The following is a 15,764-nucleotide window of genomic DNA, read 5'->3' as shown; positions in this document are numbered from 1 at the left end:
GTTCACTTGGGGAAGGAGGACACAATTATTCTACGGCTAGGGCATGTGAATGCATATGGTGTCATGGAATACGGCAAACATTCATTAAGCACAAACTGTATGCTAAGGCATTAAAGTAGGTTCACAGTGTAGATATGAAAGTCAGAAATCATCATTTCCCCCTACAATGCTATAAGCTCTAAAAGGGAAGAAATAGTATCTTAATCATCTCTCCATCTCCCCCAGATGGCTATGATAGAATCAAGGTCAAGGGGAGTCCCCTTGAGTTTCTCCTTTGCACATACCCCCTCAGCCTCTACCTTTCCCTGTAGGGTCTCTCCTCCTCCCAATGACTCCCTAACATCTGCTTTCACTTTGGTTCGAAGTTCTATTCACGTGGCTTTCCCTTCCCATCCAAATTCCTTCAAAACCAAGCTCAAATACTTCCACGAAATCTTCCTTAGCATGGCAAAATGGAGAAGAACACCGACTTCAGAGCCATAACCTGGCTTTAAATCTTGTCTCTGTCTCTTTAAATCTTCCCTATGTAACCTTGGGCAAGTCCTTAACCTTCTAACCATGGTGAGTCTGTTTCCACATTTTTAAAATGAGGATTTTGGATTAGATGGTTTCTAAAAATCCAACTCTAAATCTCTAAGCCTATGAACCTATGTAGTTAAATAAATTCATCAGCTGGCAAGTAGCAGGCAGAGATAGGAAGTATATTAGACTTATTTTCCCTCATATGTTTTATAATAACTTGGACAAAAGTATAGATGGCAAGCTTATCAGCTTTGCAAATCGCACTAAGTTGGGAGATAACCATTAATATGTGAGAGCAGAGATGTCAAACATACAGCCCAGGATCACATAAAGTCCACAACCCTCTCAAGTGTGGCCTGAACCATATTGAAATGTAATTGAAGGGGCAGCTAGGTGGTACAGTGGCTAGAGGACCAGCCTTGGAGTCAGGAGGACCTGAGTTCAAATTTGACCTCACTAGCTCTGTGACCCTGGGCAAATCACTTAACCTTACTTGCTTCAAAAAAAAAATATAATTGGAAAATATTTAACAAAATAGAAATACAATAAAACATAAATAACGTTAATAGGGGGTTTTCTAAGCTAATATATGGCTCACAGTGATCCTTAATGTGTGGTTTATTGACCCTTCCTTTTTCTATTTGAGTTTGACACCAATGTGGCAAATAACAGGATTGGGATTCAGTAAGAGCCATGCAGACTGGAACGATGAGGCATTGGAGCCAGGTGACTACTTAAGATCACAGAGTCACAGCTGAAAAGAAATCTAATCCAAATTCTTATCATAGGTGTTATAGAAGGGATTACTGCTCAGGTAGGTATGGACCTAAATGACTTCTGAGGTCTTTTCCACCTCAGTTTCGATGATTCTGTTTCTTTGCCTCTCCCTTCAGAGGATTCTGCTGCCTACCTGCATGGTCATAGCACTTATAAAGCCATTTGGCCCATGGTTTTGGGGAATTGACTCCATTAGAGACCTTAACCTTTTTGTGGTTCAGTTGTTTCAGTCATTTCTGACTCTTCACGACCCCATTTGGGATTTTTTTGGCAAAGACCCTGGAGTGCTTTGCTATTTCCTTTTCTGGGTCATCTTACAGATGAGGAAACTGAGGTAAACAGGATTAAGTGATTTGCCCAGGGTCACACAGCTATGAAGTGTCTGAAACCAGATTTGAACTCACACAAATGAGTCTTCCTGCCTTCAGGCCCTACCTCCCCCAAATCTAGCAGTTTTTGCCTTGTGAAGACCCCATCCCAACAGGAGCCTCACATCACCCATCCCCCCAAGGAAGAGATGATCAAAGGGGGTGCTGGTGTTGAAAGCCATTAGTGTTTCACGCTCAGGTTCTGGGAATAATAGCCAAGGGATGAGCCAGAATTAGGGGATCTCCAAAGTCTGCCCTTCTTCCTTATTGCCCTCTTTCCAGACTCATGAAAGGCAGGATGGTTCAGTGAAAAGATTCTCATACAAGGCAGCTAGAGATGAGGTTCTAATCCTCCTCCCTCTGCTCCCTTGGGCAAGTCACAACCTTCCCGGGTCTCAGCAACCTCATCTCTGAATTATGGATAGTGATACTATACCTACCTGAATACAGGATACTAGAAGAGACCTTCTAAGGTCCCTTCTAGACCTAAGATACCCCTCAGAGCCCATTCCATGTGGGGTAACTATCCTTCTGACTTGAGCAGTTTTGAGGGAGTCTTGGGTGATGGGTTCCTGCATGAGGCCCCCCCCCTTCCCAGACTATATTAAGGGATAGCTCCCCAATTGGGAAATCCTTTGGGGGATAACCATTTCACCAATCCCAGGCCAGGAAACCCCAAAGCCAGCCAGGAAAGTAGTAGTCATTTCCATTCGTGCAAGGTGACTCATACCCTGCTCCCTAAGGGGGAGAGAGATTTCTCTGACAAACAGCCTAGCACCATAAGCCTTCTCATTCTCTCCTAATCTGGCCCATTTGCTAACTTCTGCAGAGGCGATGGCTCCTGAGGCTGTAGCCACCGGCTGGGTGGGAGCAGGGGCTTTCCATAAGCTCTTACTGTTGCAGGCAGATGGGGGATATACTAGAACCTAGAGGAAAGGCAGAGTTGGAGGGGGAAGGGAGGATGAGCCTCAGGGATTGCTTAGGCCAGCCCTATCCCCTTCAGCCAGCCTCTCCAAGCAGTAAACAGGGAGTTCACAGATCTATCTCAACTTATCCCTGAGTTTTTCTCTAACTGAACAGGGAAAGAAAGCGAAAGGCAACTGTTGTCTCTGGCCTCTGGCCACCAAACCCGAGTCTTTTTCACAACTACCCTGAGATCTCGAGTATGATCAATAAGCATTAATTAAGTGTTTGATATGTACCAGGCAGCCTGAAAGGTGATACCTCATAGAGGATAAAGCCAGAAAAACCTACATTCAATACCTGTCTCAGAAACCCTGGGTAAGTCACTTAACACCTCAGTGTTCTAGGCAGTTCTCTAAGACTAGAAGGCACGTTCCTTACGTCAATGCAATCACAGATCCAGTGTCGGCCTCCATCCTTATCCCTATTCCTATGTGCCTGGTACTATGCCAGGCTCAGAGAATACAAAGACAAAACCTAATCTTGGGGAAGCCTGGGCCGCTGTTCTCCGAGACCATCCTCTCCATATCCCCAACCCCTTCTCCAAGTTTGTCCCCACTAGGGCAATCAATTGCTCTCCCTTGCCACCCCACACCCCATGGAATCCCTTGTCCACAATTAAGGGTCTGGTGGTAGTATGGAGAAAGAATCCTCCTTCAGGAAACCACCTCACCTCACTCCCAGCCCAAAGCACTTACCACTAGGCTGGCTTCTCAGTTGTGATAGCCGATGGACAGGGGTGATCCCTATTTGTAGTCTCCTGCCTGGGAAAGAAGGCAATTACAGGTCGCCAGACTAGCAAAGATAGTATTTAGGGACTCCCCCTGGGGGCACCTTTTATTAGAGACTCAACACCTCTTCCCTGGTTGCCCTCATACATCAAAGAGTTCATTCTGCCAACCTCAGCACCGTCCATTCTTGGGTCATCGCTAGGCACCCAATTCTCCTCATAGCTCCTACTTTGCTCAGATCCCATGGAGTCATCACATTTGGCCACCTTCTTCAGTACATAGACACAGGCAGCCAGTGGCATCTCTCCACTGGAGAGGTCCCTCTCACACATCTATTTCCCCCAGGGTTATAGGTTAGCCTATAGAACCCAAGAGAGGTCACAGTTGGAGCTCCACGCCACAGAAATCCACGGGACCTATGCTCCCCCACCAACTTCATCCCCATGATCAACAAATGCATGCATCAGCATGCGTCCCATTAGAAAGCACACTCTGAGCTCAGAGACTGGGGTGGTGATGGTGCCTTTCTATCTTTTGTTTGGCTTAGCTTAGCCTGGCACACGGCAAGTGCTCAACAGGTGCTCCTTGACCAAATAAAGAGTGGGCCAGGTATACTGGCACACCCTGGGAGAGTATTCCTATGACCTCATACCACTCTCACTCCCCTGCCTCAAGAGCCAGAGAGAACAGTTCCCATCTTACAGAAGAAACCCAGGTCCAAAATGGGCCAGAAAGTTGATTTCCGGAGATGTTCCAGCATAGTGTAGGAGGACAAGGAAGCCCGGGGGAGAATCTAGAGTCTCACAGCTATGAGGAAGCTCTAATCCTAGAGGAGCCAGACTAACTAATGATACCTTGACCTCATCCAGAGCCCCAGGGCCCAAACCCTTCTCTGTGTCATCATCTACTCGAAGCTAAAACCACCCCGGAAGTAGTAGAAGGAGGGGCAGAGAAGAGAAGGGACAGCTGATTATCCCTACTTTATAGCCGAGTAAACATTGGGGGAGAGGGGGAGGGAGATGGGAAGTACGCAGCAAAGGAGAAAGTCAGACTAACTCCATTCTAGACCAAGATTTATTGAGTTTTAGGTAATCCCTGGTTCTGACACTAGAGACTGTTCTTCAGCCTCAAACAGGTTGCTTTTTGCCTCAGTTCCTTCCCTAGTAAAGTGAGTATAATATATACTATATGAACATATAATATATACTATATAAATATATTACATATAAATATATAAAGTGAATATAAAATATACCATATTTACTATATTAATATATAATATATAATAGTAGGACAATATATACTATATATACTATAATACATATTATAGATATAAACTAAGTATAATATATAATGTATACACACATGCATATACCAACACATATATACACATACATATCTATATATATGCACATACCTATCTGCACACACATACTTGCATGCATGCCTAGACACACATATTTGTGAATATACACATTCATACATGCATGTGCACATGCACACATACACCCGCGATGCATGCACATATATGTACACATATGCCTATCTATACATGCGCACATACACATACATGATGCTCACATATACACATACACGTGTATATGTACATATGTGCATACATATATGTATATATAATGTGTGTATGTGTTTATATATATAAACACACATATATAACCCTCACAGGGATTGGGTCAAAATGAAGTAAGAGAAGAGGCAAAAAAAAAACCTTCAGGAAAAGCAAAAACTGGAGGAAATACTTCTCAGAGGAAAGTTTCACAGACTGTAAGAATGTCTGTCGTGTCATTTCCCCCTCTCCCACCACACTCCCGATGTAGCCAGCCTTTTTGCTCCAGTTTTTGGGGGAAGGATAACCATAGTCCATAAGGATTTTCTAAGGGTCAAGGGCAGAAACCACAGCTCTAGGCCTCTGCCCAGCAATTTCCTGATGGTATAAGCAACAATAACCCCTTTATTAGGGCTTCCCAACCTGGACTATTTGTACTGCCCACAGGATATGGCAAGTTTATCAAGAGAGTACAGGAAATAAGTGGCGAATAATGATATTATCTAATTGAAATATTCTAAAAGGAGAAGGACAAAAAGTATGGATTGTAGAGCGAAGAGTAAGGAGGTAGGGACAAGATAGAAAAGGTAGAAAATACATCTGAAAAATTTGAAAGAGTTGAAGGAATAATTCCTTCTGACAAAATCAAATGAGGCTTGGATACAAAATTTTTTTCATAGTGACCTGGGGAAAAAAAATCTGCAACAATGATCTAATGAAAGGCAAGCTAATTGATCTCTGAACTAACTAGCAAGTTCAAATTTCCAATCAATGAAGTCACATGTTTGGTGTGCCCCTGGAGAAACATATCTCATTCTTACTAGACGGTTCCAAAGTTTTAATTCCATTTATAACAATTGACTTAATGAATCTAGATTCTCACTCAAATCCAAAGCAAGAAACAAGCCAGGGGATGAACATGGTATGTGGGTATCTCTTAAAAAATAAAGTATAAATAAAATTGTGAGTTGACAAGAAACAAGAATGAAAAGTCTTATTAGTTTAACTGATGAACATTTAGTAACATTATGATACTAAAAATATTATTATGTATGAAATAAGGTTCACTTTATGAAAAAAAGTATTATTCTCTTTGATTTCTTACATGCACGTGCATGATAAATTCAGGAATTTACTTCCTTTCACATTGAATGGAAGGGTGGGGTACAGATAAGGAAGGTTTACTGAAGTCAAGGGATACTCCTTGGTGTAAACCCCTGTCCTCTATGAATGAAACAGGTAGCCTCCCCTGCTTCCAGCACCCCCAATTCCATAAAATACCACAAAAAAACCCACCTTTCTCCTTCACTCATGGGAGGACAGAAGACTTAGGACTGGGAAGGAAAGCTGGTGGTAGAGAAAGATATAGAATGAATGGGTAAAAGTTCTCCTTCCCTGGCCAGAAGACTAAAGAGGCTTTTTCTAGACTTCCACCCCTAAGAAACTCATTCTTTTCCCAACCTCTGGGTTAGGTAGCAAATACAATCAATTCAGTGCCGAGTCCATTTAATTCACTCCAACAACCATTTATTAATATATTACTATGTGCAACTAAAATGCATAGAGATTCCTCAACTAGGCCATTGATAAGAAGTCTCCACGCACAATAAAATATTTATAGCAATACTTTTTGTGGCAGCAAAGAATCGGAAACAAAGCAGATGTCCATTGATTGGGGAATGGCTGAACAAATTGTGGTACTTAAATATAATGGAATCTTATTATGCTGTAAGAAATGATGGATGTGAGAAATACAGATAAGAATGGAAAGATCTACATAAATTGCTGCCAAGTGAAGTAAGCTGACTCAAGAAAACAATATACATGATGACAGAAACGGTGTTAATGGAAAGAACAGCCACAAAAAAAAAATCGAAAGGGAATGTTGCAAAAGTACAGAATATGCATAGCTCAAAAAAAAAGGTATGATATACATATATATATATACACACATATATGTACATATAAATATATCCACACTTAAGTGTGCCTTCTTGGGGAGAGGAGGAGGAGGAAGGGAGGAAAAAGAACAAAGTAAAAAGTACACAATAGAGAACAAAAGAAAACTTACAAGGAAGCAAAGAAAAGATGGACAGCTCTGAACACAATGCATAGTATTTATTATACAGCCTTTCTCAAAATGGGAATTTATTGCCATATATTTTGAATCCTCTCTTACATTCTGTAAGTGTAAATCTGCTGTGCATGGCATTTCTTGTTTTGTATTTAAGTTTATAATGTTTCTTTTTATTTTCTTATGGTATGTATTTAAGTTTAATATAAATTAATAAAAAAAGAAGAAAAAAGAGATGAAGACATAGTCCCTTGCTAACCTCCTTGAAGAGGTGAGAGGCCCATGAATGTGGTATATTACACATATTTTCAGACTTTTCTTTATGTATTGATCAGTTTTGCTGATGGTTTCCTCTTCTTTTTTTTTTCTTTTGGTCTTTAAAAATACTATTTGTCATATAGCATGGTTTGGGGAAGGATAGTAGGGGAAATTGTGTGATGTTTTAAAAAACATAAAATATATCAATTAAAACTTATTTTTAAAATGATTTTTAAATAACTTATTATGTGCCAGATATTATGCTATAATATATAACATAATATAAGTATGAGAACTTATAGGTATAAGAAGTATAAGAGCCTAATATAGTTATAAGAACAAAAAAGAGACACTCAAACAAAAATACTGATTTCTTCAGCCTTTCCCCCTGGTGACTAAGATGGGTATAGAGGCTGGGAGAGGCCCACATTCAGAACTAACCTCTAATCCCTCCATCTGCCTTTCTTCTACATTCTAGTAAGGGGGAAACAACACATACATGGATAAATAAGTGCCAAGTAATTTTCAAGGGGAGAGGGTGAGCCCGAGAAACCAGGGGAAAGCCACCTCTTGTGGAGGCAATACTTGGATTGAGAAGAACCAGGACTCTTACAACTCCCCCCCCCTTTTGGAAGGGGGACTCAAAGACCTGTGATGTCATTGGTACAGGGAACTAGAGGAGGAAAACCCCTCTTAGACCTGCAGATGATAAATTGCAGAGCAGGTGCCAGTCCTGGAAAGTTGTCCAGGGGCTCTAAGCTATTAAGTGACTTGCTTTAGGCCATGCAGCTGGTATGTGTCAAAAGGACTTGGACCCATATCTCCTTGCTCCGAAGCCAGTTATCAATCCGCTACTCTCATTTACACCATCTTCAAGACTGAGGATAACCTCTCACCACCCCCAGCCTTAAACCAAGTCCTCTCTGGTCACTGAATCTGCATGGAATATTGCAATCAGACCCCTTTCCAAATACTCAGTCCCTTTAAGAAGTAGAACAAGGTTCACTGACTCCAAGGGGACAAGGAAAGGATCAACTCCACCAAAGGGAGGCCAGACTCCCTTCACACAAAGTCTGTGTGATGTCCAGATACTCAAGGCAGCCAATGCCTTTCTCCTGCCACATCTAGATCCAGGAGCAGCAGCTAGTATTGTTGGTCTTACAAGAAGAGGGAGAAGGAAGGGGAAAGGGAAGGATGATATATGAAAGAAAAGAGAGGTCAGCACTTTAAGAAGGCTGGACCAGATCAGATAACACTCACCACCACTACCCCATACACACAAGCACAAGTGAAGCCTTGGGATAGGAGAATGGGCTTGAAAAAGAGAAGAAATAACTATCTTTCTAGATGTGGCCCATTGGAGAGAAGTCAACTATACATCAGCTACTGAGATGGAGAAACAAAGAACAGGGAGAAGCATCCTACAACCACGTGACCCTGAAGGGGTTCTTACCATGGGCCAGACCTACAGGGAAAGGGGTTAATGGTAGATTTATGAAAGTGGAATTTTGGGAAAGGGTAAGAGGAGTAGAGAAAAAGAGGATAATTCAGCCTTAATCTGCTTCAAGGCAAAGGACTGAACTAAAATTACTTCTTGGGGTAAGGGGCTATTTAGGCCTCAGGACCATAATTATAAACTCTAACTCTCCCTCCTGACACTGTCTCAGGTAAAGAGACTCCTTCTATCCTCTCCACCACATAACATGACCTCTGCCTTTCCCAATTCCTTCCCCACATGCCCATAGAGCTTTGCCCTCCCCAACAGCTCTCAACATTTCTCTGTCACTCAGAGAGTCCCCAACTTTGCCCCCAACAGTCTCACCCATATTTATTTACCCACACCTTTGCTTCCTCTGACACTTGCCCCAAATATCCCCCTACTATCACAGCTTCCCCCAACAACTCACACATTCCCAGACCATCTCCTTCTCACCTGTATCAAATAAGGTATATTTCTTATGATGACCTTCCTCAATAGGAGGTCGTCCTATTCACTGTAATTGAAGAATATCTCCATGGAGAGCCTAAAACTCTTCAAGAAAAACAGGTATGGCCATAGAGTATATCCTAGGATGAACCTTCCCTCTTCCATCAGGACCCAAGGGCTAACTCATGGAAGATGCATTAGATCAGGATCCCAGGCCAGTTGGTAGACCAGTAAGCCAGTCACCCCATCCAAACCCCTAATCTTATAAATGTGAGAAATGAGTTGCCCTAAAAGTCACAAGGGGAATCAGAGAGAGAACCGAAATTCAAATTCAATTCTCTGAGTCCATTTTCAGCACTTGCTAGAATCTATTGCATCATGTTGTCTCTCTCACTCACATGTTCCATTTAGCTCCAGAGGACAGAATTAGAAGTAACCCATTGGAAGTTACAGAGAAGTAGATTTAGGCTTGATGTCAGGAAAAAATCCTCTTAACATTTAGAGTTATCCAGAGTGGCATGAGCTGCCTTGGGAGGAAATGGGTTCTCCCTCACTAGTGTCTTCAAGTAAATCCTGATTGACCAATTTATTGAGTATGTTGTAGAGGGCATTCTTGGTCAGTGGCAACTCAAAAGTTGAGTCAGGAAGTCAGTTGATAAATACTTATTAAGTGCCTACAGACCCTCTAAGAGCCTAAGGCCATATGAAGCCTATGTGAGCATGGGCTAAAGCAGGGGTTGTTAACCTTTTTGTGTCATAGACCCTTTGGAAGTCTGGTAAAGTTTATGGACCCCTTTGCAGAAGAACATTTTTTAAATTCATAAAATAAATGATCCCCAAGGAAACCAATTACATTGAAATAAAAATATAATTTTTTCCATCTAAGTTTATGGACCCATTGAAACCTATCTACTGACCTCTTGGGGAGTCCATGGACAGGTGGTTAAGAAGTCTTGGTCTAGAAACTGGCAAAAATATCGATGTCTTCAACTTTTTTATCATTCTTGCAACTAAGAGGGGTTCTGAAAAGACCCATAAACATCGGGAGAGAGGCTCACACTCAAAGCTAACCTCTAACCCTTCAATCTGCCTAAATCAATACTGACTGGGGTCCACAGGAAGCCCAAGAGTATTTCTGGAGATGGAAAAGGAGAAGCGATTTTTGCCAAACACCCAGAGGGTGTTAGAGAAGCTAGGCTAGGGGCAATTAGTGTGATTAAATGTTAAAGATGTAGAGTGGGTGAAGGCAGCCTTTCCACTGTGTGGGAACAGCCTCTGGGGTTGACCTAAGGAAAAGTCAGAAAGGATCCAGAGTCCCCAGATCCTATGTACCTAAGATCTAAAAGAAGTCAGGGGGAAGGGCAGTCTAAGGCTTTTCTGAACTTAGTGATTCAGTTTGGGAGAAAGAAGATGAATTGAGAACCCCAAAAAGGATACGTGAGGCAACCAGATGACAGACCCAGTAGTCTGCCAGATTCTACCAACAGAAACCTGAAACTTCCCCCAAGGAACATGATTTCTCTTCACTATGAGGGCCAACGATTAAGAAAAGGGAACCAGGCAAAGGGCAGGGCATGACAACTCTATGGAAACTTTTGCTACACTCTTCCTCTATCCCCAGAATCTTCCCATTCTCTTACCTCACTTTCCAGTCCCCTCAAACTGAAATGGGGCGAGGGGCAAAGGCAAAATCTTTGTGAGGAGGGCCTAAGCAGCAATACAGGAGAATAGATTCCATACCAAAGGACAGTTTGGGGTTGGAACTGGGAGTTGAGACTGTGAGGTCTATCCAAGGGACCTTGGATGAGTCAAATGGAACTGGGTCAGCCCTGGGGCCATCTTGGTTCAAAGGCTAAGAACGGAAGAACTCAATCAACATCCTTCTAGACTAGAGGATGTCACTTTGCAACCATAACTCTGTCTTCAAAGTAGCCTTTATTGAATATAAAACGAACAATGCACTAAGCCCAGGGCTAGATAGATGGCATGGGACATAAAGTAGGGCAGGGGAGTGGGAAAGGGTATGTTATCTCAGGGACGGTCAGGACAATCCTTGAAAAAGTCATTGCACATCATGGAGATGAGGGCCAGAAAGACAGCATACTCCTGGAAGTCCACCTCCTGGTCACTGTTCTCATCCAAGTTCCCCATCAGCTTCTTCAGCCCCTCTTCATCCACCTCTCCCTAAAACATAGAGGAGATTTGGTCATGCCTGGGAGGACAGAGTCTGACATCATGGTGCAATATAAAAAAAATTAGATTGGGAGTCAGAAGCCCTGGGTTCACATGGGCTACTTTCTACCTCTGTGTCCTGGATTGGGAAAGTCACCTCACAGGGCCTGTTTTCTCCTCTGTAAAATGACCTTTACAATCCCTTCCAGTTCCAAATCACCTGATCCTCTGACTTTCCCAGGGCTCCACTCCTCGGTTTAGCATCTACCTATAAGCACCTCACAACTCTTTCCATCCAGATAATTGAGAAAGGATGGGTATTTCATTGATTTCATTTCAAGCCCTGCACCATCTGGCTCCAACCTATTCTCCAGCCTCACTATACATTACTCCTCTTCCCAAAATCTGTAGATTTTGGACTGTAGTCCAGCCATACTGACTTTTTTTTTAAAGCAATTGGGGTTAAGTGCCTTGCCCAGGGTCACACAGCTAGTGTCTGAGGCCAGGTTCCTCCTGATTCTAGAGCCTATCTACTGCATCACCTAGCTGCCCCTCCACTGGCCTTCTTGCGGCTTCTGTCTTACCCACAACATTCTGTCTACCTCACTGCCTTTATTCTAGCTGTCCCTTCCCGACCCTCAACAAGCCTAGAATGCACGCTTTCCTCAGGCCTCTTAGCATCCCTGATTTCCTTCAAGACTCAGCCCAGGCACCACCATCTAGAAAAAGCCTTTCTGGATCCCCCGAGCTGCTAGTAACTTCTCTCCTAAAACTACCTTGTATTAATTTTGTATGTGTCCTGCATATACTCGGGCAAATAGGAAAAATAGATGAAGAATTAGAATGGACCATAGAGATCATGTAGCCGTCTTACAGATGAGGACAGTAAACCTCAGAGAGATGGAGTAGCTTGCCTAAAGCCACACTAATACAAAATGGCAGAGCTGGGATATGAATTCAGGCACCGGAGACTCCACATCCAACGTTCTTCCCTCTGTTCCACCCTGCTTGTAGCTGTACATGTTGTGTCCTCCAATAGAATCTAAGGCCCTTGAGAGCAAGGGACTGTTTCATTGTTTTTTTCTTCGAATCCTCAACGCCTAGCATAGCACCCAGAAGAGAGTATGTGATTATTAAATATTTGTTCATTGATTTCCTGACTGATTGACTGATCTCTTTAGAATCTACTTGGCCTGGTCAGGGAAAACCAAGAGCATGAGAAAAAAAATTTAGTCATTTTTCAGTCATGTCCAACTCTTCATGGGGTTTTCCTGGCAGAGATACTGGAGTGATTGGCATTTCCTTATCTGACTCATTTTATAGATGAAGAAACCAAGGCAAATAGGGTTAAGTGACTTGCCCAGGGTCACACAACTAGTAAGTGTCTGAAGCCATATTTGAGCTCAGGTCTTCCTGACTCCGGGCCCAGTGCTCCATCTACAACTAGCTCCACCTAGCTGCCTATATGTGAAAAGATGTTTCTATTCCTCAAAGCAGATGCTTAATCTCAGATTGACTTCCCTCCCCAACCAGGGGCCCTCCTACCTGTCTGTGGGAGTTCTCCTGAGCCCCCTCCTCCCCATATCAGAGTCATTATGAGCTCAGGAAATGACTAAGGACCAAACAGAACCAAGCAGATAAATCTGCTGAGTGGGGGAGGGGAGGGAGATGATCAGAAAACAATTTCATCATACATTTCAAGGTCAAAAGTGATTAGGGAGTTTTCTGTCTTTTGGGATCATTTGTGCCACCAGCAGAAATAATAGAGGGTTATTTTGCCTGTTGGCCCTCTCTGAATTCCTAGAATTCCTTCCTTTCCCATTTTTAGGGTATACATCCTTCTCTTCCTTCTAGCACAGCTCAGACTCCACCTCCCCCATGAAGCTTTCCCTGATTCCCCATCCCCCAGCTGAAAGCGATGGCATTTTCCAACCCTCTGAAAGAACTTCCCACTCTCCCTAGATTCGCACTTATTTGTGTACATTTCTCCTTTTAGTATAAACTTGAGATCAGAGTCTATGTGGATTTTTCATCCCACCAATTAGCACAGTATTCTCTCTGCAATTACAAACTTATATGAGTAAAGGGAATTAATAAATTGGGTAGAATTAGTTTGGGCCCTTTCTGCATCTCCTACCCAGCCACAACCACCATCACTCCATCCCTGCTTTGACGTAGTCCAAGGAGAGGAGGTGATCTCCACTGGTCCTGATCTATATCTTGCCACTGGACCCAGATGCCTCAGGAGGAGAAAGTGAGGCTGGTGACTGCACAGCCCTCCCTCATTCAAATCCAATTCACTTGCAAGTCATGGCATCACCTCGCTGATGTCACCATTGGAAAACAAAGGACAAACAACAACAAACCCAAGGGAGGAGAAAAGGGAGAGGGGGAGCCTGCATACAAATGGACTGCCAGAGCTCCAGACCTAAAGGCGACCTACTCACTCCGACAAAGCTGGGGAGCTCATTCTTTAACAACTGCTTCATCTCCCCCTTGCTCAGCTTGAATTTGTCCCCCTCTTTGCCCGAGTATTTGTGGAAGGTAAAGACGATTACAGCCAGGGCTTGCTCCAGGGGACTGCTCATCTTGGGACCTGGAGAGGTGGACATAACAGATTGTGAGGTCCCCAGGGCACAGAAGTTACCCAGCAGGCTTCCCTAGGAACTTTTCTACCCCACCCAAGCACTTCAAGTCTCCTCTGGTCTTCTGCAATACACAGGCAATCTTATCGGCCTTCAGGAGCATAGGAACCGTGTCTTTCTCTTCCCCATCAGATGGGGGCCTCCCTGAGGCCAAGGTCTGCATCTCTCCCATCAGACTGTGAGCCTCAGGGACTTTTTCTCCTCTCTTTCCCATACAAAATATACGCTGTGGATTTGAAGTGGGAAAGGGATGGTCTGACAAGCAAAGCTTCTGCTTTATAAGGAAGCTTTCCTATCAGTGGAATTAGAATTGGGTCAGATGCCTTGGGACAGAAAAAGTCCTTAAGAGGTCATCTCATCCAAGTCCTGGGCCTCTGAACAGGCCCAAACCTCTCCAGACAGGTTAGATCCTAGGGTGTAGGCAGAGGAATCTGGTGTTAGGGGCAGAGAGACTCTCCATGGCCTAGTCCAGCCAGTTCTATTTGTAGGGAGTGGGAGGGACCGGTAGGGAAGAAGAAATGAGACTCTGCTCTCTCTATCCCGTTACACGCCAGGGCCCAGCTTCACCTGCACAAATACCCAATACTTAGCCCCACTCCCCACCGCGGGTACCATCCTTGCCTAAAGCCTGAGGCTATTCCAACAGTTTTCTTTAATAGTCCATGAAAATTCAGGATTCTTTTTAAGCCTCCTTCTGACACTTCTAGGCTTTGGCCTCGATGGCCACAGCCACAGTAGCAGCACTCTCAGCCCAGACCTGGAGATCACTCTTGTTTCCCTCTAGCCCACCAGTATTTGCACCATTCCCCAGCTGAGATCTTAGAGAGAGAGAGAGCTAGAAAACACTTCAGCTTGGAGAGCCTTCCCTTCCATGATGGAGAGCTGGTACTCCATGAGCTTCTAGCCCTGTGTTTCAGTGTCGTTGCTATCCCAGACCAAGATATCTTGTTCTTCAAAAGAAACTGGGTAGGGAGGCCCTTGCTGGGCCCCTCAAAGGATCACCATCTCCTTCTACCTGAGACCTGGGCAAGAGACTTCCCAGAGGGCCCCAGACTGAGAGACCCCACAAAAAGGGGTCCAAGAAAAAGAAAGACAGAAAAGAAGCAAAATGATTTTTTTTTAATGCTGAATGGAAAAAGACATAGAGATGAGTACCCAGCCCTCCTTTTTAAAAATTCAGTCCCCTTCCCTCTCAAACTCCCAGCAGCAAAAGGCTTACCAGGTCAGGCAGCAAGAAAGATTTCAGGCAGGAGCGAGAAGAGAACTGGGTTGAAGTGCTGAAGATTTTATACAGCAGCCCTGCTGGTCCCCACTTGGCATTTCAGGAGAAGCCAACCTGTCCCAACCTGATCCCTCCAGCAGCCTGGCTCCTGGCCACCCCCCACCTCCCACCCCAGTCCTCTCTTCCCCTCCCTATCCAGAGTCAGCCAGCCTGCCTTTCTTGGAGAAGCTGCCAGAGAAAACTGGAGGTAAAGGCTGGCAGGGGGCAAGGAGACCCCCCAAGAACCAGGTATACAGTCCTAGAAGCCTGAAAGGGTTCCATCCAATTTTTTTTTTTTTTCAGAAATCAAGCATCCAGGTATTCTGGCTACCCACCTAGGAATGGGCCCAGTCATCTGGGAGAAGGTGGAGTATTAGTCAGTCAATTAGCATTTATTAAATGATTCCAGGAACTATAAAGTATGGCTGACTCCTCAATGGGACCTAAAAGCTTATTTCATGTATGATTTATGTGAGACACATATATTCCAAATCCTTACTAT

General features: G+C 43.7%; 1 protein-coding gene across 1 annotated transcript; it reads right to left on the bottom strand.

Annotated features, from left to right (window-relative positions):
• Positions 1-11,215: 11,215 nt before the first annotated feature.
• Positions 11,216-13,944, bottom strand: S100A2 (S100 calcium binding protein A2). Its single transcript, XM_036758245.1, has 2 exons — positions 13,800-13,944; positions 11,216-11,364 (listed from the first exon to the last, which is right to left on the bottom strand). Exons 1-2 carry the CDS (start codon positions 13,942-13,944, stop codon positions 11,216-11,218), a joined length of 294 nt encoding a protein of 97 aa, XP_036614140.1.
• Between the last annotated feature and the right edge of the window lie 1,820 nt (positions 13,945-15,764).

The sequence above is a fragment of the Trichosurus vulpecula genome, chromosome 4 (assembly GCF_011100635.1).
Source record: "Trichosurus vulpecula isolate mTriVul1 chromosome 4, mTriVul1.pri, whole genome shotgun sequence".
NCBI classification, from domain to species: Eukaryota; Metazoa; Chordata; class Mammalia; order Diprotodontia; family Phalangeridae; genus Trichosurus; species Trichosurus vulpecula.
The sequence above is the reverse complement of the archived record's forward strand: the minus strand, read 5'-3'. Positions and strand labels throughout refer to the sequence as shown.